Here is a 21,220-nt window from a genome sequence, read left to right on the forward strand (position 1 = left end):
CAAAGTTTTTTGCCACTTAATCTTCTTTTGCGTGGAGCTGCGTTGAGAGAATAGGCTTGATCCGACAAAAACCTTGGTTTTCATTTCTGTGTTGTGGGTAGAATTGCTTTTACAAACCATCAGTTTAGAACAGGGGTGGGCAAACTTTTTGGCCCAAGGGCCACATCGGGGTTGCGAAACTGTATGGCGGGCTGGGTAGGGAAGGCTGTGCCTCCCTAAACAGGCTGGCCCTCGCCCCCTATCCGCCCCTCCCACTTCCTGCCCCCTGACTGCCCCCCTCAAAACCTCTGACCTATCCAACCCCCCTGCTCCTTGTCCCCTGACTGCCCCCTCCCGGGACCCCCTCATCCCTAACTGTCCCCCCCGGGACCCTCCTCTATCCACACCCCCACCCCTGACAGGCCCCCCAGGACTCTCATGCCTATCCAACCACTCCCTGTCTTCTGACTGCCCCCCGGAACTCCCTGCCCCTTATCCAGCTGCCCCGCTCCTCGTCCCTGACTGCCCTCCGGGACCCTCTGCCCCTTATCCAATCCTGCTCTCCGCTCCCTTACCATGCCGGTCAGAGCAGCAGGAGCTTGCAGCCCTGCTGCCTGGCTGGAGCCAGCCGTGCCGCCCGTGAGGAGCGGCGGGCCAGAGTGCTGGTGGTGCGGTGAGCTAAGGCTGTGGGGGACGGGGGACAGCAGGGGAGGGGCTAGGGGCTAGCCTCCACGGCCGGGAGCTCAGAGGCTGGGCAGGATGGTCCCGTGGGCCGTAGTTTGCCTACTTCTGGTTTAGAACGTCATTCACCAAAACTTGTATATTTTTTTTGCCTAGCTTCTATTCTAACCCAACACTTTCCCTTTGCATAGGAGACTAGTCTGAAGTTAATAGCATCAGGCAAACTGTCACTTTTTTTTTTTTTTTTTTTTTTTAAAGCTCTTGCATTTGTCCCCAGAGACCGTAAAACAAGTTGACTTTCTTTTGGCACTGAAATACACACAAATTTTGTGTTCATCTCCTAGATCTGTCATCCATTTCATGTATTAAATATTAAAGCAGGGGATCTCAAACGGGGGGTCGGGACCCCTTAGGGGGTCACGAGGTAATTACATGGGGAGTCATAAGCTGTCAGCCTCTACCCCAAACCTCACTTTGCCTCCAGCATTTATAATGGTGTTAAATATATAAAAAAGTGTTTTTAATTTATAAAGGGGGTCGCACTCAGAGGTTTGCTATGTGAAAGGGGTCACCAATACAAAACTTTGAGAACCACTGTATTAAAGATTATTAGGGCATATAATAATCTTTCCTATTTAAAAGCTTTTATGTCAGACCCTCAAACTTTACTCCTCACTATGAAACAGCTTCCCATGTTTTTGTAAATATGGTCTTGCCACATAGGAGGAACTGATAGACATCAGTTGCATTTTAATTTGCTCCCTTTTCATTAATCTTTGAAAATTTTTCAATGTATATGAAGCAGGGTTGTTGCTTCTAGAAAATCTGTACTCCCAACAGTCTGCCCATAACTACATAGAGACTTAATTTACAGATTTTTACAAATTATTTTTCTTATGTATTTGGCAAAATGAATAATCCAGAGAGCAATGCTTACTTCATAGGGACAAGCTAGACTGTGAAAACCTGTTTAATCAAGAAGACCCAGTTTATATGGAGGTGGGCACAGATCTCAATGAAATTTGTCATGCTGAACAGACTTCGCTTCAAACCAGTTTGTTGTATGTGTTGGTTCACAGATATACATGTCTTCATTAAGATTCCTCAGGGCTGCTTTTTTGTAAGGCATTTGCAACATTTTCAGTCCAGGGCACTGATCAAAAGCTTCCAGTAATGCTAGTTTTTCAGTTTCTAAAATGGCGTGTGTGGTGAGAAGGGGGAGAAACTGGAGTCCCCTCACCCCATACATTACTTTGCAACTAATAATAGCCTTAAACGCCAATATTATTATCTTATAACTGCACGTTCTGCTCGTCTCAGTAATGATACCTGGTAGGAGTATAAATTGTTATACACCGCTACCTCGATATAACATGACCCGATATAACACGAATTCGGATATAACGCGGTAAAGCAGTGCTCCGGGGGGGCGGGGCTGCGCACTCCGGTGGATCAAAGCAAGTTCAATATAACACCGTTTCACCTATAACGCGGTAAGATTTTTTGGCTCCCGAGGACAGAGTTATATCGAGGTAGAGGTGTAATATGAAGTGGACGAAATCTTTTTTTTTTTTTAATCTACATCTAGTCTTAGTTTGTGTCCATATCTAAGAGGTAGGATCTTTTCCTCCCTCCAATGGTGAAATGTGAAATACTCCAGTAAAATGTTGATCCATAATATACTTTTTTTTAGTGTATATAGTGATCCTGTGACAGGCTTAGCACTTTAATTCCTTCTGAGTAACAGGTTGTAATAGTATGTCAGCAGACTGAGTAATTCTGAGTTCCATATCCCCATTATCAGCTTGGATGCCCAGTTTGAATTTAGTAACTTAATCTGTATAATAGTAAATATATATTACTCAGAGTAATTTATAGTACTGCTGAATTTTGATACAAGAACTGATGTAAGAATGAATATTTTGTAGGGGGTTCATAGGGCATTATTAGTACTGTAGGATGGGAGAGAACTAAACCAAGTAAGGAGTTTTTATGTTTTTCTATAACTTTCTGGATGGCTAAACTCTCTTTAGATCCAATATGTTTAACTTTTGTCTGAAGTAAAATACTTTTTCATGTGTCCAGCATCATCAATAAGCAGGCACGCTGTTTCCCTGTATTTGCTTGTTAGCGTGCTCTTTCACATATCATCTAAATTCTTTTCCACTTCACACTCTTGAGCTGCAGTGGACAAAATCTGAATGTACAGAGGTTATGCTCTTTCATCATGTGTCTGTGCATATGTACAAATATATTACAATCACTATCAGAACTAGTAATAAAGGGTTCCCGTCTGATGATTTAGCCTTTCAAAAATCTATTTGAAGGTATGACTTGAACAATTCTAATTTGATCTGTGTGCTTCTCAGGTGTTTGAAGAAACTGGTTTTGATATCAAAGATTACATCTGCAAAGATGACTATATTGAACTACGAATCAATGATCAGCTAGCACGCTTGTACATCATTCCAGGAGTTCCAAAGGACACAAAATTCAACCCCAAAACCAGAAGAGAAATTCGGGTACACATAGTTATATTTATTTCTAAAGATTTTTCAGGTTGCCACTACCTCAGCAAAGGTTGATTTAAAGCTAAATATTAAACAAAAGGTGATGAATGCCCCAAATGGAATAAAAAGCAGCATCACTTTAGGTTTTGTCAACTTTCTGCAGGTCTGATGTGAAGACTGATTGCTGGCCAACTGCTTATTGTGACACCTGGCTCCATCATAAATTGGCACTGGAGTGCAGGCTGACTAACAATAAAGCACATCCCACTTTCTCTTCTCGTAAATATTTTTTTGTAGTTAACCTTTTTTTATGTCTTATACATATTTTTCTGTAAGGATATAAATATTTAAGGATACTGTACGTTATTCTACGCATTGGAAGAGGAAAATGGGGCTTGCCTTATTTCTATAAGCAGTCTGTACAGTCCAGATCTAGTGTACGATAGGTAGCAAAGAGTAGACTTGGCTGTGGGACACAGTGGGAGCCAACCATTGTGTGGGTGAGCTGAACTCAGTGGACTTCTAGAAAGCTGTTGGGATGGAGAAGAAATTAAAGTGCCTAATGTGCTGAGAAGTGCTTGTCAGTGCCTACGACGTTCATCACCTTCTGAAACTTGAATTTCTCTCGTCATGCAGATAACATTTAAACTTTAACAGTAATTTTGTTTTAAGACTAGTTTTAACGCCAACATTAGCTATATCTTTTGAATACAAGTGTAATAGGGACAACAGGACATTATTAAACATTCCTCTTCTCCCCCTTAGGTTGGTTCCCCAGAGTTGTAAATTACTAGCTCCTTGTCTAAGGACCCTCTTGACTTGGTTCTCAAACCCCTTTCAGGAGTTCTCAAACTTCACGTGACCCCCTGCTGACAACAAAAATTACTACACAACCCCAGGAGCGGGGACTGCAGCCTGAGCCTGCCCAAGCTCCGGGTTGGGGGGGGGCAAAGCTGAAGCCCAAAGGCTTCAGCCCCGCCACCCAGGACTGAAGCCAAAGCTGAAGCTCAAGGCCCCAAGTGGGGGGAGGGTGGGCGAAGCCCAAGGGCTTCAGCCCCGGGTAGGGGGTCTGTAACCTGAGCCCTGCCATCCAGGGCTGCAGCCGAAGCCTGAGCCCCACCACCCAGGGCCCCAGCAAGTCTAATGCCAGCCCTGGTGACCCCATTAAAGTGGAGTCGCGACCCACTTTGGGGTCCTGACCCACAGTTTAAGAACCGCTGGTCTAGTTAAAACCTTGATTTCCATTTTTGTGTTCTGGGTAAAGGCCCTTCAGCATGTTGCATGCTCTCCCCTGAGTGCATATCATGTGAGGTGGCGGGGGGACAGAGACAAGCTTTGAAAGTTATTTGTATCCTCTAATTTCCATTGTTCTCTCTAGGACATTCAGTGCACAGTCAAGAACTATGTTGTTGTTGTTGCAGACCTTATTTTAAGTGAACTAACTTTCAATAGCTGAGGTATTGTGTACTGCGTTCCACATTTTAGGGATTCTGTCATCCGACAGTGTTTATGTATTGTAACAGAGACACAAGGTGGTATAATATCTTTTAATGGACCACCTTTGTTGGTGTAAGAGACAGGCTTTTGAGTTACACAGAGCTCTTCTTCAGGTCCCTCTCTCATTCTGGGACCAACACAGGTACAACAACACTGCAAACTTGCATTGTAATGTCTGTTACATTGTGGTTGTGGCCAGAAAAGTGATCCTAACATTATTTTAAATAACCTGTATTGGTTAGCAGTTCTGTCATGATTTATTAATTCAGACTCTTGCTGTAGTTTTTTGATTTTAAAGAAAATCATTGTGGATGATGTGTATTCGCTTAAGTCCCTTGATGACTTCACTAAAGTAATTACTTTTTTCTGTGTTTCAGAACATTGAATGGTTCTCAATTGACAAATTACCATGCCATAGAAATGACATGACCCCAAAGTCTAAGCTAGGTTTGGCACCTAACAAGTTTTTCATGGCCATTCCCTTCATCAGGTATGTTCAGGATAAGCCAAAATCTAGCCTCTTGTTTTCAGGACGCTGGATTTTGTTGACAAAACACTAACTTGTTCACAGACCATTGAGAGACTGGCTTTCTCGAAGATATGGGGACTCCTCTGATAGTGACAATGGATTTTCATCCACTGGGAGCACACCATCCAAGCTCAACATGGAGAAAACAAGGTAAGAAATTAGATAATTTTGACATGTCTGTCAACAACATTCTTATAAATCCTTGGCTACACAAAGATGAAGAATGTCCATTCTTTTTTTCAGAATGGGTTAATATAATAGATTAGAGAGAGATCCATAGGACTGTTAGTAGTATGGAGAGGTTAATTAGTGCCCTGATGTGCTTGAAACTACTGTATGGAAAATTTTAGAATATGGCAAAACTGAGAGAATGTCCTGAGTTCCTATATGGGACTATGAAAAGCAAGTGAAGGAGAAACTTTTTATAAAACAGAAATTCTTTATCAGAAAGTAGAACAGGTAGATATACTTTCTAAAATAATCAGTGTAGTGCTGAAAGGAGTGAGAGGTGCCAAAAATGATGGAACTAAGTCAGGAAGAATCACTAATAGCCATGGTATTTAAAAGTAATTTCAAAGTAATGTCAATTTCAAAGAAAGTTGGATAAAACCCATGTTGTCATGGTGATTCGGGGGCGATTGAAAAAATGATCTTGTAACATGTTAAATCACAGGGAGGTCTTAGATGAAAATGGGCAATTTTGTCATAGGGTTTCCTAGCAGTCATGTGACTGAGCAACTTCTCAAACCAGTTCAGGTTGACAAAGGGAGGTTCCCCATCAGCAATCTGGGTCAGTTCAGCACCAACGCTGGTGTCATAAATAAAGTATCAAAGTGTACCCACTTGGTATCCACACAACACTACAGGTGACAGGATTCTAGAATAAGAAAACTTGTTTTTCTTCTTCGAGTGATTGCTCATGTGTATTCCACAATAGGTGTGCGTGCTCGCCACGTGCACCGGTGCCGGAAGTTTTCCCCCTAGCAGTACCTGTAGGGGAGCGCCCCAGCGACCCCTGGAGTGGCGACTCCATGGCGCAGTATACGGGGTGCTGTGCGCTCTTGCCGCCAGTGAAGGTGCTTCGGAACTGCTCTGCTCCAGCTTTGCTGTAGCTCGTCCCCAAAACTGCTTGTTCGTTCAGTGTATGGTACCTGTAGTTAGTTTAGTTTAGCTAGAGCTCCTGGGCTGGGGCATGCCCGGGGTTTTAAGCTGTGTGACACTTGTAGGCGATCTATGCCACTGAGTGATCCGCACGCGGACTGTCTGTGCTGTTTGGGGGAAACCCATCTCAGCGATCACAGCAAGATTTGCAAGTCGTTTAAGCCTAGGACCAAGAAAGAAAGGGAGATTAGGCTCCAGGCTATTCTGATGGAGTCGGCGCTGACCCTGGCTCCAGCATGCCACTCCGAGTCAGCACCGGGCACCGGGTGTCGGTGCATGGCGACCTTTGGCGCCATCGACTAGTTGGCACCGCTCCCTGTCCACGGGGCATGCCAAGAAGGCTAGAAAGAGGCCTTCTTTGCTGTGGCACCAGAGTAAACCCGGGACAGAGGCTAGATCCATGTTGGGCAGTCCTCGATACCCACCGGCCACTAGACCTCCGACTCAAGTCGAGCGGAGTAGCCCGGCCCATTCGGAGCAGGCCTCCCCGGATGTCTAGACACCCTCCACGCCGGAGGCCCTGCAGGTGTCCCGGGATGTTATGTCCATGCTGGTACCAGGAGCACTGCCGATGTCGGCCCTGCGCTCCAGAGGCAAGCCGCTGCTGGGATCTCCGCAGTTGCCCCCAGCTCGGTACTGGTCTCGGTCAAGGGAACGTTCCCGATGCCGTTCGCCACCCAGCGATCATTCAGGGCGAAGTCCACGTGGATCGCCCTCGATGCCCACCAGGCTGTCTGTTTGGGTTCCGTCTGACTGAGACTCTCGGCACTGCTCCGCCTCGAGGAGCGAACACCGACGGGACCGAGGCAGACGTCGCCAGAGGCCTTGTCTCAGAGGGGTTATCGTAGCCGGTCTCGGCACGGACGTCGATCTCGTTCCCTTCGGCGTCCCGCTCTAGGGCCCCGCCACGGCATCACCTCCGTGGGTCCGACCGCCGGAGCCGATCGCGGCGCAGCTGTTACCGACGGTACTGGTCCTCCATGTTGGGATCATGGTCCCGTGGTTGGCACCGCTCCCAGCGCTGCCGCTCCTCCTGGCCGGGGACAGCAGCAGGTCGTACGTCAGCCCAGCCTCCCTTCGTAGTTGTCCATCGACGAGCCAGGCCGAACAGCCGGCCCTGCCAGTGCCTCAGTAGGTGCAGTGGCACCAGACCCCGTGGCCGGCCTAATGGTACCAGTGGGCACCGTGGCCTCCAACGCAGCCCCCGGTGGGGGCTTGCTCGGTGGCCAGAGCCTCAGAAGGACCATCGGTCTCCCTCTCCAGACCTCCGAGGAAGGAGTCGGTGGGACGTACATCCTTGGCACCATGTGCGGAGACCAACCAGGTGATGGACCCTCTGGTGCCGGTGGACACCCAAAGTACTGCGCCGGCCTCCTCACCCTCCCCGGATGAGGCGATTACGGCCCTGCCTCCCTCTGTTCCACAGAAGGACTTTAGGGCCCACCAAGAACTCTTAAAAAGGGTGGCATCAAGCCTCCACCTCCAAGCAGAGGAGATGGAGGAGCCCTCGGACTCCCTGTTTAATGTGCTGTCCTCCTCGGCACTGGGCAGGGTGGCCTTCCCTCTCCATGAAGGGGTGGCAAAAATTTCAAATGCCCTGTGGCAAACACCGGCCTCATTGGCCCCCATCTCTAAGAGAGCGGAACGCAAGTACTTTGTACCCACCAAGGGGCATGAATACTTTTACACCCACCCTGCTCCTAACTCCCTGGTGGTCGAGTTGGTCAACCACAGGGAGCAGCAGGGCCAGCCAGCCCCTACCCAAAAAATAAAGTTTCAAGGAGGCTGGACTCTTTTGGAAGGAAAATTTATTTGTCCTCGAGCTTCCAGTTACGGGTGGTGAACCACCAGGCTCTCCTGGGCCGGTATGAGTTCAATCTGTGGGGCTCCCTGCCCAAGTTCAAGGACTCCCTCCGGGAGCGCGACAGGAAGGAGTTCAATGCGCTGGTGGAGGAGGGTACTGTGGCTGCCAAGGCAACCCTGCAGGCAGTTTCGGATGCAGTGGACACAGCTGCGCGGTCCATGGCCTCAGTGGTGTTCATGAGAAGGGTGTCATGGCTCTTGCTCTCTGGGCTGTCCAGCAAAGCGCAGATCTCCCTGCAGGACCTTCCGTTTGACGGTAAAGCTCTGTTTGCAGAACAAACGGATACAAAACTGCGTGGCCTGAAAGACTCCCGCATGACTCTCCAGACTCTGGGTCTCTATGTTCTGGCTTTGGCTAAACCTAAGTTCAAGTCGCAGTAGACTCCCGCTCAGGCCACCCACCCAAAATATGAGACCGCTTATAAGAAGTCAGGGGTCTATAAGAGCTGCCCACAGAGGCAGTTTCACACTGCTCCCCAGCCTGAGTCCTCAAAGGGGAAACAGGTGGGGAAAAGGCGGTTTTGACAGGACGCCCGGGGCGCCCTGCCAGTTCCCATCTCCCGGGGCTACACCCTCCTGTTTACTTCCTCCCCGCCCAACCACTCCCTGCCCCCATCCCTCCTGGGGGACCCCTTGCACGAGGGTATTCACGAAATGTACGTTGGTGGTGGTGGCCCAGGGGTCCAGATCTTCCCCTATCTGGCCGACTGGTTGGTCAAGGGCAGCTCCCGGTCGCAGGTGCGGGATCACGTGGCGCTCCTTCTGTCCACGTGCACCACTTTGGGCCTGTTGGTAAACAACATAAGTCCACATTAGTCCCAGTTCAACGCATAGAGTTTATTGGGGCAGTCCTGGATGCCTTGTCAGCCAGAGCCTCCGTCCCACCGGACAGGTTCGAAACCCTGAAGGGGCTCATTGACACGGTCACAAGGTTTCCGGTGACAACAGCCAGAGCGTGCCTCTAGCTCTTGGGTCATATGTCAGTGTGCACGTATGTGGTCTGTCACGCCAGACTCAGGATGAGGCCCCTCCAGCTCCGGTTGGCCTCGGAGTTCTCCCAGGCCAGGGATAGGATGGACAAAGTCCTCATGGTACCCGAACCAGTGATCACCTCCCTATGGTGGTGTTCCTCCCCGAGAAACATGCTCCAAGGGGTCCCGTTCAGGGGCAAGGCCCCGTCACTGGAGCTGGTGTCTGACGCGTCGAACCTGGGATGGGGGGCCCATGTGAGGAACGTTCAGACCCAAGGTCTGTGGTCGGCTCAGGATCTGACCCTCCATGTAAACGTCAAGGAGCTCGGGGCCGTACGGCTGGTGTGCATGGCCTTCCGCTCGCACCTGGAAGGCCGGGTGGTCAGGGTCCTCACGGACAACACGTCCTCGATGTTCTACATCAACAGGCAAAGCGGAGCCCGATTCTCTGCTGCGAAGCCCTCAGGCTGTGGGACTTGTGTATAGCCCATGACATCTGCCTACAGGCTTTCCATCTGCCGGGCGCCTGGAACGCGCGGGCGGATCGGTTGAGCAGGGGCTTCTCCTCTCAGCACAAGTGGTCTCTCCACCCAGAGGTGGTGCACAGACTTTTCCAAGTGTGGGGAACTCCCCAGGCGGACCCGTTCGCGACTCGGCAGAACCGTCGCTGTCCCCGGTTTTGCTCCCAGGGCTGGGGGGGAGGAGGGCTGCGACGGGGCGCTATTTCCGATGCCTTTCTCCTGTCCTGGTCAGGCTAGTTTTTCTATGCCTTTCCCCCATTCCCGCTGATTGACAAGGTCCTGGAAAAGATAAAGACGGACAAGGCCCGGGTCCTTCTGATTGCCCCAGCATGGTCCACACAGCATTGGTACGGGACCCTCACGGGCCCGGTGGTCACCCCGCCGTGGCTGTTGCCGTACTGCCTGGACCTGCTCTCCCAGGACCAGGGCCGCCGCCTCCACCCCAACTTAGTGGCACTCCATCTCACGGCGTGGCTGCTCAATGGTTAGGTAGGGAGGAAAGGACGTGCTCAGAAGGGGTTCAGCGTGTCCTCCTAGAAAGCAGGCGGCCTTCCACGCGCTGAGCCTACTTGGCAAAGTGGTCTCAGTTTTCCAGATGGGCAGACGAGCAGGGCATTTCCCCGGTGGCCACCCCAATCCATCCCCTGGACTACCTCCTTTACCTTAGAGTCCAGGGCCTGGTGCCCTCGTAAGTCAAGGTGCACCTGGCGGCCATATCGGCCTTCCATCCACCGGTGCAGGGCCACACGGTATTCTCCCATGCTATGACTGGCCGATTCCTTAAGGGGTTGGATCGTCTCTTCCCTTATGTTAGGCCCCCAGTCCCGCAGTGGGACCTAAACTTGGTGGTGGCCCGTCTCACAGGGCCCCTGTTTGAACCGCTAGTCACGTGCTCCTAGTCACACCTCTCGTGGAAGGTGGCCTTCCTGGTTGCGATCACATCGGCTAGCCCAGTCTCCGAGCTCAGGGCCCTGACCTCCGAGCCCCTGTACACGGTGTTTCATAAGGACAAGGTCCAGCTCCGCCCACACCCCTCGTTCCTCCCAAAGGTGGTCTCCGCCTATCACATGGGTCAGGACATTTTTCTGCTGGTCCTCTGCCCCAAGCCCCATGCGTCCAGTGAGGAGTGCCGCCTCCACATGCTGGATGTTAGACAGGCTCTGGCTTTCTACCTGGAGCGGACTAAGGCATTCAGAAAGTCCTCACAACTGTTCATTGCCTCGGCCGAGCGCATGAAAGGTTGGCCGATCTCCACTCAGCGGCTCTCCAACCGGATCACCTTGTGCATCCGTACCTGTTATGATCTGGCGGAAATCCCTCCGCCACCAATTGTGAATCATAGAATATCAGGGTTGGAAGGGACCTCAGGAGGTCATCTAGTCCAACCCCCCGCTCAAAGCAGGACCAAATCCCAACTAAATCATACCAGCCAGGGCTTTGTCAAGCCTGACCTTAAAGACCTCTAAGGAAGGAGATTCCACCACCTCCTTGGGTAAACCAATTCCAGTGCTTCACCACCCTGCTAGTGAAAAAGTTTTTCCTAATATCCAACCTAAACCTCCCCCACTGCAACTTGAGACCATTACTCCTTGTTCTGTCATCTGGTACCACTGAGAACAGTCTAGATCCATCCTCTTTGGAACCCCCTCTCAGGTAGTTGAAAGCAGCTATCAAATCCCCCCTCATTCTTCTCTTCTGCAGACTAAACAATCCCAGTTCCCTCAGCCTCTCCTCATAAATCATGTGCTCCAGCCCCCTAATCATTTTTGTTGCCCTCCGCTGGACTCTTTCCAATTGTTCCACATCCTTCTTGTAGCGTGGGGCCCAAAACTGGACACAGTACTCCAGATGAGGCCTCACCAGTGTTGAATAGAGGGGAATGATCATGTTCCTCGATCTGCTGGCAAGGCCCCTACATATACAGCCCAAAATGCCGTTAGCCTTCTTGGCAACAAGGGCACGCTGTTGACTCATATCCAGCTTCTCGTCCACTGTAACCCCCAGGTCCTTTTCTGCAGAACTACTTCCTAGCCATTCGGTCCCTAGTCTGTAACAGTGAATGGGATTCTTCCATCCTAAGTGCAGGACTCTGCACTTGTCCTTGTTGAACCTCATCAGGTTTCTTTTGGCCCAATCCTCTAATTTGTGTAGGTCCCTCTGTATCCTATCCCTACACTTCTCCCAATTTAGTGTCATCTGCAAACTTGCTGAGAGTGCAGTCCACGCCATCCTCCAGATCATTAATGAAGATATGGAACAAAACCGGCCCCAGGACCGACCCTTGGGGCACTCCGCTTGATACCGGCTGCCAACTAGACATGGAGCCATTGATCACTACCCGTTGAGCCCGACAGTCTAGCCAGCTTTCTATCCACCTTATAGTCCATTCATCCAGCCCATACTTCTTTAACTTGGCAGCAAGAATACTGTGGGAGACCGTATCAAAAGCTTTGCTAAAGTCAAGGAATAACAAATCCACTGCTTTCCCCTCATCCACAGCGCCAGTTATCTCATCATAGAAGGCAATTAGGTTAGTCAGGCATGACTTGCCCTTGGTGAATCCATGCTGACTGTTCCTGATCACTTTCCTCTCCTCTAAGTGCTTCAGAATTGATTCCTTGAGGACCTGCTCCATGATTTTTCCAGGGACTGAGGTGAGGCTAACTGGCCTGTAGTTCCCCGGATCCTCCTCCTTCCCTTTTTTAAAGATGGGCACTACATTAGCCTTTTTCCAGTCATCCGGGACCTCCCCCGATCGCCATGAGTTTTCAAAGATAATGGCCAATGGCTCTGCAATCACATCTGCCAACTCCTTTAGCACCCTCGGATGCAGCGCATCCGGCCCCATGGACTTGTGCTCGTCCAGCTTTTCTAAATAGTCTCGAACCACTTCTTTCTCCACAGAGGGCTGGTCACCTCCTCCCCATGCTGTGCTGCCCAGTGCAGTAGTCTGGGACCTGATCTTGTTTGTGAAGACAGAGGCAAAAAAAAGCATTGAGTACATTAGCTTTTTCCACATCCTCTGTCACTAGGTTGCCTCCCTCATTCAGTAAGGGGACCACACTTTCCTTGACTTTCTTCTTGTTGCTAACATACCTGAAGAAACCCTTCTTGTTACTCTTAACATCTCTTGCTAGCTGCAACTCCAAGTGTGATTTGGCCTTCCTGATTTCACTCCTGCATGCCTGAACAATATTTTTATACTCCTCCCTGGTCATTTGTCCAATCTTCCACTTCTTGTAAGCTGCTTTTTTGTGTTTAAGATCAGCAAGGATTTCACTGTTAAGCCAAGCTGGTCATCTGCCATATATACTATTCTTTCTACACATCAGGATGGTTTGTTCCTGCAACCTCAATAAGGATTCTTGAAAATACAGCCAGCTCTTCTGGATTCCTTTCCCCCTTCATGTTATTCTCCCAGGGGATCCTGCCCATCAGTTCCCTGAGGGAGTCAAAGTCTGCTTTTCTGAAGTCCAGGGTCCGTATTCTGCTGTTGTCCTTTCTTCCTTGTGTCAGGATCCTGAACTCAACCATCTCATGGTCACTGCCTCCCAGGTTCCCATCCACTTTTGCTTCCCCTACTAATTCTTCCCTGTTTGTGAGCAGCAGGTCTAGAAGAGCTCTGCCCCTAGTTGGTTCCTCCAGCACTTGCACCAGGAAATTGTCCCCTACACTTTCCAAAAACTTCCTGGATTGTCTGTGCATCGCTGTATTGCTCTCCCAGCAGATATCAAGGTGATTAAAGTCTCCCATGAGAACCAGGGCCTGTGATCTAGTAACTTCTGCTAGTTGCCCGAAGAAAGCCTCGTCCCCCTGGTCCGGTGGTCTATAGCAGACTCCCACCAGGACATCACCCTTGTTGCTCACACTTCTAAACTTAATCCAGAGACTCTCAGGTTTTTCTGCAGTTTCATACTGGAGCTCTGAGCAGTCATACTCCTCTCTTACATACAATGCCCCCACCTTTTCTGCCCTGCCTGTCCTTCCTGAACAGTTTATATCCATCCATGACAGTACTCCAGTCATGTGAGTTATCCCACCAAGTCTCTGTTATTCCAATCACATCATAGTTCATTGACTGTGCCAGGACTTCCAGTTCTCCCTGCTTGTTTCCCAGGCTTCTTGCATTTTGTATAGGCACTTAAGATAACTCGCTGATTGTCCCGCTTTCTCAGTCTGAGACAGGAGTCCTCCCCTCTTGCACTCTCCTGCTCGTGCTTCCTCCCAGTATCCCATTTCCCCACTTACCTCAGGGCTTTGGTCTCCTTCCCCCTGTGAACCTAGTTTAAAGCCCTCCTCACTAGGTTAGCCAGCCTGCTTGCGAAGATGCTCTTCCCTATCTTCGTTAGGTGGAGCCCGTCTCTGCCTAGCACTCCTCTTCGTCGGCTGCCTTTTTGGCCCACGTCCCCATTCAGGACACTCGTAGGGCTGCCACGTGGTCTTCAGTTCACACATTCACTTTGCACTATGCGATCGTCTCCCAGACCAGGGATGATGCCGGGTTCGGCAGGGCTGTGCTTCGTCCCGAGAATTTGTGAATTCCTACCCACCTCCAACAGATATAGCTTGGAATCACTTATTGTGGAATACACATGAGCAATCACTCGAAGAAGAAAAGACAGCTACCTTTTCTGTAACTGGTGTTCTTCGAGATGTGTTGCTCATGTCTATTCCACATCCCTCCCTCCTTACCCTCTGTCGGAGTTGTCTGGCAACAAGGAACTGAGGATGGGGGGAGCGTGCAGCGCCCCTTATACCGCGCCATGGAGGCGCCACTCCAGGGGTCGCTGGGTCGCTCCCCTATGGGTACTGCTAGGGAAAAACTTCTGGCACCGGTGCACGTGGCAAGCACGCACACCTATTGTGGAATAGACATGAGCAACACATCTTGGAGAACACCAGTTGCGGAAAAGGTAACTGTCTTTTACTTGTCACATACTGTTGCTTTATGAAGTCATATTTTTTCCCCTTTGTGCATAACTCTTCCCCAATAAGCAAAACCAGTTTAGTGAGTGGAGAGAATATTAAGTTTAAGATCCAATGTTTCTCTGCTTTAGCTTATCTTGTAAGATTGTCTGGAGAAGCAGAACAATGTGTATTTCTGTTCTGATCATAATAGTCTTGAATCAAAGTTCTTTTGCAGATAAAACTTTTTTTTTAATGGGATAGATCCAAACTTCGTTATAGCCAGCAGGTGTTTACAGATGGCTCTCCAGGAGACCAGTGGACAAAGTACAGACAACCACAGCAACAGAAGCCATATAACAATCATTCTGAGATGTCTGAAGCTCTAAAAATAAAGGTAGGTTTGATTTGTTTGGACCCCTTAAAATCAGTGGTAGTGCTTTGTTCAGACTCACTTAATTATTATTTTTTTTTGTAGGGGGAGAGACTCTTGGGTTTATTTCTTTAAGTGATGGGACTTCATTATATCATGGAAATAGCATTGTCTAGTGATTAGACCAGGGAACTGGGTATCAACAGATGGAGAGTCTTTTCCCACCTCTGCCACTGGCTTGCCGAGTAACCTTGAACAGTAGCTATAACTTTCTTGTGCCTCAGTTTCTAATTCTTAAAATGATTTGAGGTACTTGGATGACAGTTGCTATATAAGTGGTATCATAATGTAGTGGGATATGACACTAGCACTTAACTTTTATTTGTATTACCTTTTTTGGGTGTGGCTGACTCAGAACATGAGGGGTAATGGTAGAAAGCAATATCAAGACACTTCTAACCAAAAGAAGAGGACAAATGGGGTCCACAGTCAGCCAACGAAACAGAACCATACATTGGTAAGATTGACAGCAATAGTTCTTGCATTAACAAATTTTGGTGACATTTAACTGTGTGCGCAAACTAAGGTTTTGGTGATGGAATGTTAAATTGCATGTCCATGAAAACAGATCTTAACGATAGTGTTCAATGTACGCACTGCAGTTGACGTTTCTCATCCCATATACATGTACACTTGCAGAGCATTGAATAATATAATTTATCCAATTCGTATTTAGTAATTGAATTCTAATGCATATTAAAGTGATCCTTCCTGCAATATTCCAGGTATTTGACCGAGAATGGTCTAGTATTGTACATTGCAATGGCAAAATATCTGCTGCTTAAAAATGAGTGTATAAATATTTTACAGTGGTATGGCAAAACCACTGTGTTTGAAAATGTAAAGTATATGCCTAGTCACTCCCCTCCTTTCTGCCTGGCTACAGTTTGAGGTGTAGGCTTCAAACCTATATCCATGGCACAATGGGATCAAGTTCTGCCTCCACAAACCCTAAATCCCATGACATTAACTTATTCAGTCACCATAAAATACCATTAATTACATTTATTTCCTTGAGTACTGTTAAAATTAAGGCACGTATTTTGAAGAGTATAATGTATGCTCATTTTCTTAATCAGAAATGTGAAAAAAAACTTAATCCAAGAAGACTTCAGGATAACTTTGAAACAGGCAAGTATATTAATTTTCATTTGTATGTGAACATACTAATTTTTCACTTGAAACAATTTTTGAGACTGCATCAACTTATTACAGTACATGCCGAAAAGGGAAACCTTTTATTAAATGAAGGTTTAAGATGCCTTACCTTAGTTGTGAAATCTGTAGGATGGTGGAATTTACAATTGCTCATAGATCACCGTTGATGCAGAAAGTAAAGCACTGTATATCTGGGCTGGGCCTCCGGGAGGCATGCCATGGTGGTGACCATTTGAATAGGTCACTGAAAAGACTTCTCATGGTAGTATAGGAGCTGGAGCATCTGATGCTGCTGATGGTGCAAGGGCTGTTCTGAAATTGCCAGCACCCGACTTAAGGCCCCCGAGGGACTCTCCAGCCCCTTCTCCAGTCTCCATTTTGGAATGGGACTGTGTCCAAGCAGTTTGTCACCCTAACTCAGGGGTAGTCAATAGGCAGATGGCGGGCCAAATCCAGATCACCAGATGCTTTTGAAACGACTGCAAACTCTTTTTATTTACTGGTTGTTTTCTCTGGAGTCTGGACCTTGACTATACCTTGACCAAGAAATTTGGATCTTGGCAAAAAATTATTGCCCTAACCTGTGCTTTACAGAAGAGAATTAACCATTTGGGTAAAAACTGCTAATGTAACTCCTACAAAACTTGTTTTGACCACTAGGTGGCCAATAAAGATAAGGAATTCCTTGCTACGCTTTTTGTTTGAAATGATGACCAAACTGATAAAATTGCCAGTGTGAGTAAATGCTAATTGAACATGTACAGCTTTTTAAACCTAAATAGTAGCATATTTTCAATGACCTCTTCATTGATCAATACCACTTAACTTTCAACTGTAGAAAATATTTTTGTCTTTTTTTTTTTTTTAAGCAGATGCAGCAGCGTATGATGTGTGTTTCTCCATTGAAGACCTGCTGGAACATACAGAGGCACACTCTGTGGCATGTAATGGTCATTACAAAATCACTTTCTCATCAAGAGCTTTCTTGAGCTTCAAGTTTGACCATGATGCCATAATGAAAAGTTTTGACCTCTGACAGCAAACCTATTATGGATGAACAAAAATCAAAGACTGATCTTTTGCAGTTGAGTGGGTTTCTAATCCAGCCTTACTCGTTCTCAGGTGTTTTTATTTTTAAAGCAATGCAGGGACTGAAAGATGATTTGGAAGGGTTCATTCTCTTTGCAGTATGGAAGTGGCATAGTGAATTGTCGCACTTTAAATGCAGTTCCGCCTTTATTCACGAAAGTACCTTTCCAGTGTTTGGTTCACTAGTTCCTGCTGTTGCATTAGAGGGCATTCTTTTTTTTTTTTTTTTTTTTAAACTTTGAAATATTTTTGTGTTGGCTGTATACTAACACACTAAACTTTGAACCTGCTCTGATGTAAAGTTGTTGGAACACTCAGTCTTTATTTTCTAGTACTTTGCTGTAGTATAGCAATTAAAGTAATTCTCAGAGGACACCCATTTTCTCTATCCCAGCAATGTTGAAATCTTGGAGCTTCTGTGCTTAAAAGAATTACAAATTTCAAGTCTACTAGTTTGACCTCATCTTTGCAGTTCTCTTCTTCTCTCCGGTTGTCTGCCGATGTTCTCTCCTCTCCATCATGCTCGAACTCATTTTAGAATGACTTGCAGTCAGTAGAACTCAAAACTAAATCCACAGGGTCCCATTCTGCCCTGACTTGCACCTTTTCCTCCTCTGTCTTCTGTGAGGATACGCTTGCTGGACAGAACTTGGCCTTTCACATGTACTGTTTCTGTTCTTCCTTTGTGTCCATTAGAACTGTTCTCCCATAGGAGAAAATGGGATGCAAGCCTTCTTTCACTTGCAGCTACTTTTAAGATGCAGAAAGGAAAAGCTAAATTTTGTGGGCGAGGGGATTCTTATGTATTGTGCTGAATGTAAATAAGCCTCTGCAGGTCCTGCTGAGGGAAGGGGAGGATTGAGGCAGATACGTGGATGACTAGAGAACGTCACCTACCACCTAATGGCTTAATCAAGTTTGCAATAACTGTTCATTATTGTGTTCTATACTGTTGTCCTTGGAGGTGTCTAGTGTAATATGTGTTTTCTCTCTCTCTATATATATCCAATAGTATTGAATTTGATATTGCAGTTGCATCTCAGTATCTGAAAACTGTAACAAAAATGAATGAGGCTACAGCCTTTTAATAAGTATATCAAAGATGTGAAAAAATTAGCAGTAGGAATGCAAATGATATTAAGTAAAAAAAAAAAATTAGTCATACATCCTTGCATCATGATTTACTTGAGAGAGTTTTGAATATACATTTCAAAAGTATTTTATTGGGGGTTGGAGGCAAATGAAACTCCTCACTTGTCTCAGCAACCAGTACCTGTATTTCCCCCCCTTTTTATTAAAAAAGAAGTGGATGGTTCTCTAAAATTAAGCTAGGTGGGTATGGTGTGTAATTTGAAGGACTGAATGACTAAATTGTCTTCTATCAATGGCTGTTCCAAGGCTGCATATCTTCTGTGGTCAGAGAATGTATGTTCACCCACAGACAGCCTTTTATATCTTTTTGGTGTGGTATCCACAAAACACAATCCCTGTCTTCTTGCAAACACCCTATAATATCTATTATCTTATATTTGCCCTCAATAAATAGCGTGTTAGCTTATTTTTATCTTCTAATCTTTTCATCCCTTTGGGCCAGGGAATCTAGTAATTTTCAGTTGTTAAAACATTTCCCATTAGCCAGGAAAGCTGGACTCCTGTATCAGTTAACAGGAGAAATAGACTCCAGTTTTTCCATTTGGATAAGAAAGTCTTACAACGGGTCAGTTTACTTTTAGAATAGTTGATGAAGTGACACTTTTGCTTCACCTTGGTGTGGTGGCGGCGGCGGGTTGACAGCCAGAAATAATGGTCAGAGGTTGCTTAAATCAGTAAGGCCCAGATCCTCAAAGTTATTCAGGTTGCCTAACTTACAGTAATGTTTGTGGTATTAGGTACCTGTGCCTAAATGCATATGTCCTGTTATTTAATTGAGAGGGCTGGATAGTAAAGTTGGAGAGGGCTGAATGTGTCAATTTACCTATTCAGATCCAAATGAAAACAAAGCTTTGTTCAGTCCTCTTAGAGCAAGTAGTTGATTTCAGGGCTTTGGAGCTGTGCTCCAGCTCTGCTCCAGCTCCAGGCAAAAACCTGCAGCTCCACAGCTCCGTGCTCCAGCTCCGTGCTCTGCTCCAAAGCCCTGATTGATTTCCTAGCAATAAGTGTCTAGCTCATAAGGAATCAGAAGTTAGCACTCAGACCTCCAGGCTGCTAATGCCAGTGAGTTTAATGAGACTCTCTTAACGCATGATTAAAAATCAAGCTTTGGAAAACTTTATTTCTGATAGGTAGATTGACTTTTCAAATATGTTCCTTTTATGCCTCTTTACTTAATGCACCATGAATTAATAAGGGGAAGATTGATAGAGCTGTGTGAATTTTAAACTTGAAACTTCCACTTGATGACAGTTTGGGATGTGAACTGGCTCATAGCAATATGAGAGGAAGCCTCTAAAGTGAGGTAACTGCAGAATGTGCATAAATGGGATATGCCTTACTGGGATCACTAAGTGTAGATTTTTTTTTTTTTTAGGCAAAAGTTTTCATTCATTACAAAAATACCTGGCTTCCTCACTGAGGAATCCCAAACAAAGGCTGCAGAAAACAGGCCTGATTTTATGAAATCTAGCATAAATGTGAGAGTTGAAAATAAATTTGATAAATATGCAATAATTTCTATTTCTTTGTGTACAAGGTACTGTTTCAGAAATATGTATTGACACAGTTTCCTTCTTTCTCGAGGTCTCAAACAGCTTATTAAATGTGTTTGTATATGACCTGCCTTTGGGTTTCAGGGTGCCCTGCACTGTGAACATTTCAGATTGTTTACTCTTACTAGTTTTGTATGTCCTTTTTATGTGTTTTATGTTCAAAATGTTAAATGAATCATTTTATACTTTGTATTCCAAAGTGTAGGAGTACACCTTACAGGAATTTCTGTAAAAGAGTGAAGAAATAGCAAATGGATGATTGAGTTTCATTCAGTGGATTTTTTGGTTTTCAGAGTGGGTGGGCATTTGGAGAGGCAAGATTATCTGGTCAAATTGATTGTGAATGGACTTCAGAGATCTAAGTGCTTGTTGGTGTGAAGATGCTTGAAAAGTAAGCATGTCAGTTTACTGTGCTTGGAATAAAACAACTCACCTGCAGTTGCTAATCAAATTGTCGCTCACTCATTTGTGTCCTTGAAGTTGACTCATGAAATTATGAGGAAGAATGTTTAATGGACAAAAAGCTCAATGCAGGTACTGGAAATTCTGGAATTAGTTCACGTAGCAGTCTCTAGTACTACATAAATAGTAATTTATTTTAGTTTTTTAGTGCAGTTGTATGCATTTCCCCCCCAATTCTTTTTATGCAGTGTGTGGAGTTTTGGTTTTTAATTTTGGAGGATTTTGTGACTATAGACTAATTTAGCATGTTTTGTAACTTGATTGTCTTTAAAAATTTCCATTTTTCAATACACATTGCGTGCTATTGAATCCTGCACAGAGTTTGAGCTCTGGAGATAGAGGTATGGAGAGGGAAAAATATTTTATTTTATTTCACAATTGAAAGCTTCCCTTTCTGTATGTTTAGTTTATAGTAAGTCTCTCTTACAAAACTACAGGTTTACATACTGTGCTCTGATCGTAGTTTACATTGGAGATCTACAAAAACAATGTTCACTGTGTTTACTCTTTGACTGTTTAAAATGCTGCGTGTATAACCACTGCATTTGAATGTTAAGGCAGACTGTGCAGTCTGGTTATTCCTAACATGTTTCCAATCAGATTGTCATTTTAATATGAAAAGTGCATTTTCTTCTGTGATCACTGATTTTAAGTGGGTTTTTTCCAGTGTGATTTGTCCCCCAACCCCCACTGCCCTCATCTTTGGCTGGCCTGAATCAAGCTGTATATCCGTGTTGGAACTTAAAGTGTTACTGT

At 46.1% G+C, this 21,220-nt stretch overlaps 1 protein-coding gene across 1 annotated transcript in view; it reads left to right on the forward strand.

Annotated features, from left to right (window-relative positions):
- The window catches only part of DCP2 (decapping mRNA 2), a 31,193-nt gene extending 13,855 nt beyond the window's left edge, over positions 1 to 17,338 (forward strand). Inside the window, exons 5-11 of the mRNA XM_065406317.1 lie at positions 3,030 to 3,182; positions 5,045 to 5,157; positions 5,239 to 5,346; positions 14,882 to 15,014; positions 15,406 to 15,507; positions 16,130 to 16,181; positions 17,081 to 17,338. Of these exons, the coding sequence (XP_065262389.1) occupies positions 3,030 to 3,182; positions 5,045 to 5,157; positions 5,239 to 5,346; positions 14,882 to 15,014; positions 15,406 to 15,507; positions 16,130 to 16,181; positions 17,081 to 17,244 (825 nt within the window). The 3' untranslated portion in view covers positions 17,245 to 17,338. The remainder of the gene's footprint in view (positions 1 to 3,029; positions 3,183 to 5,044; positions 5,158 to 5,238; positions 5,347 to 14,881; positions 15,015 to 15,405; positions 15,508 to 16,129; positions 16,182 to 17,080) is intronic.
- Positions 17,339 to 21,220: the final 3,882 nt, after the last annotated feature.

Source organism: Emys orbicularis, chromosome 6, assembly GCF_028017835.1.
Source record: "Emys orbicularis isolate rEmyOrb1 chromosome 6, rEmyOrb1.hap1, whole genome shotgun sequence".
Lineage (NCBI taxonomy): Eukaryota > Metazoa > Chordata > Testudines > Emydidae > Emys > Emys orbicularis.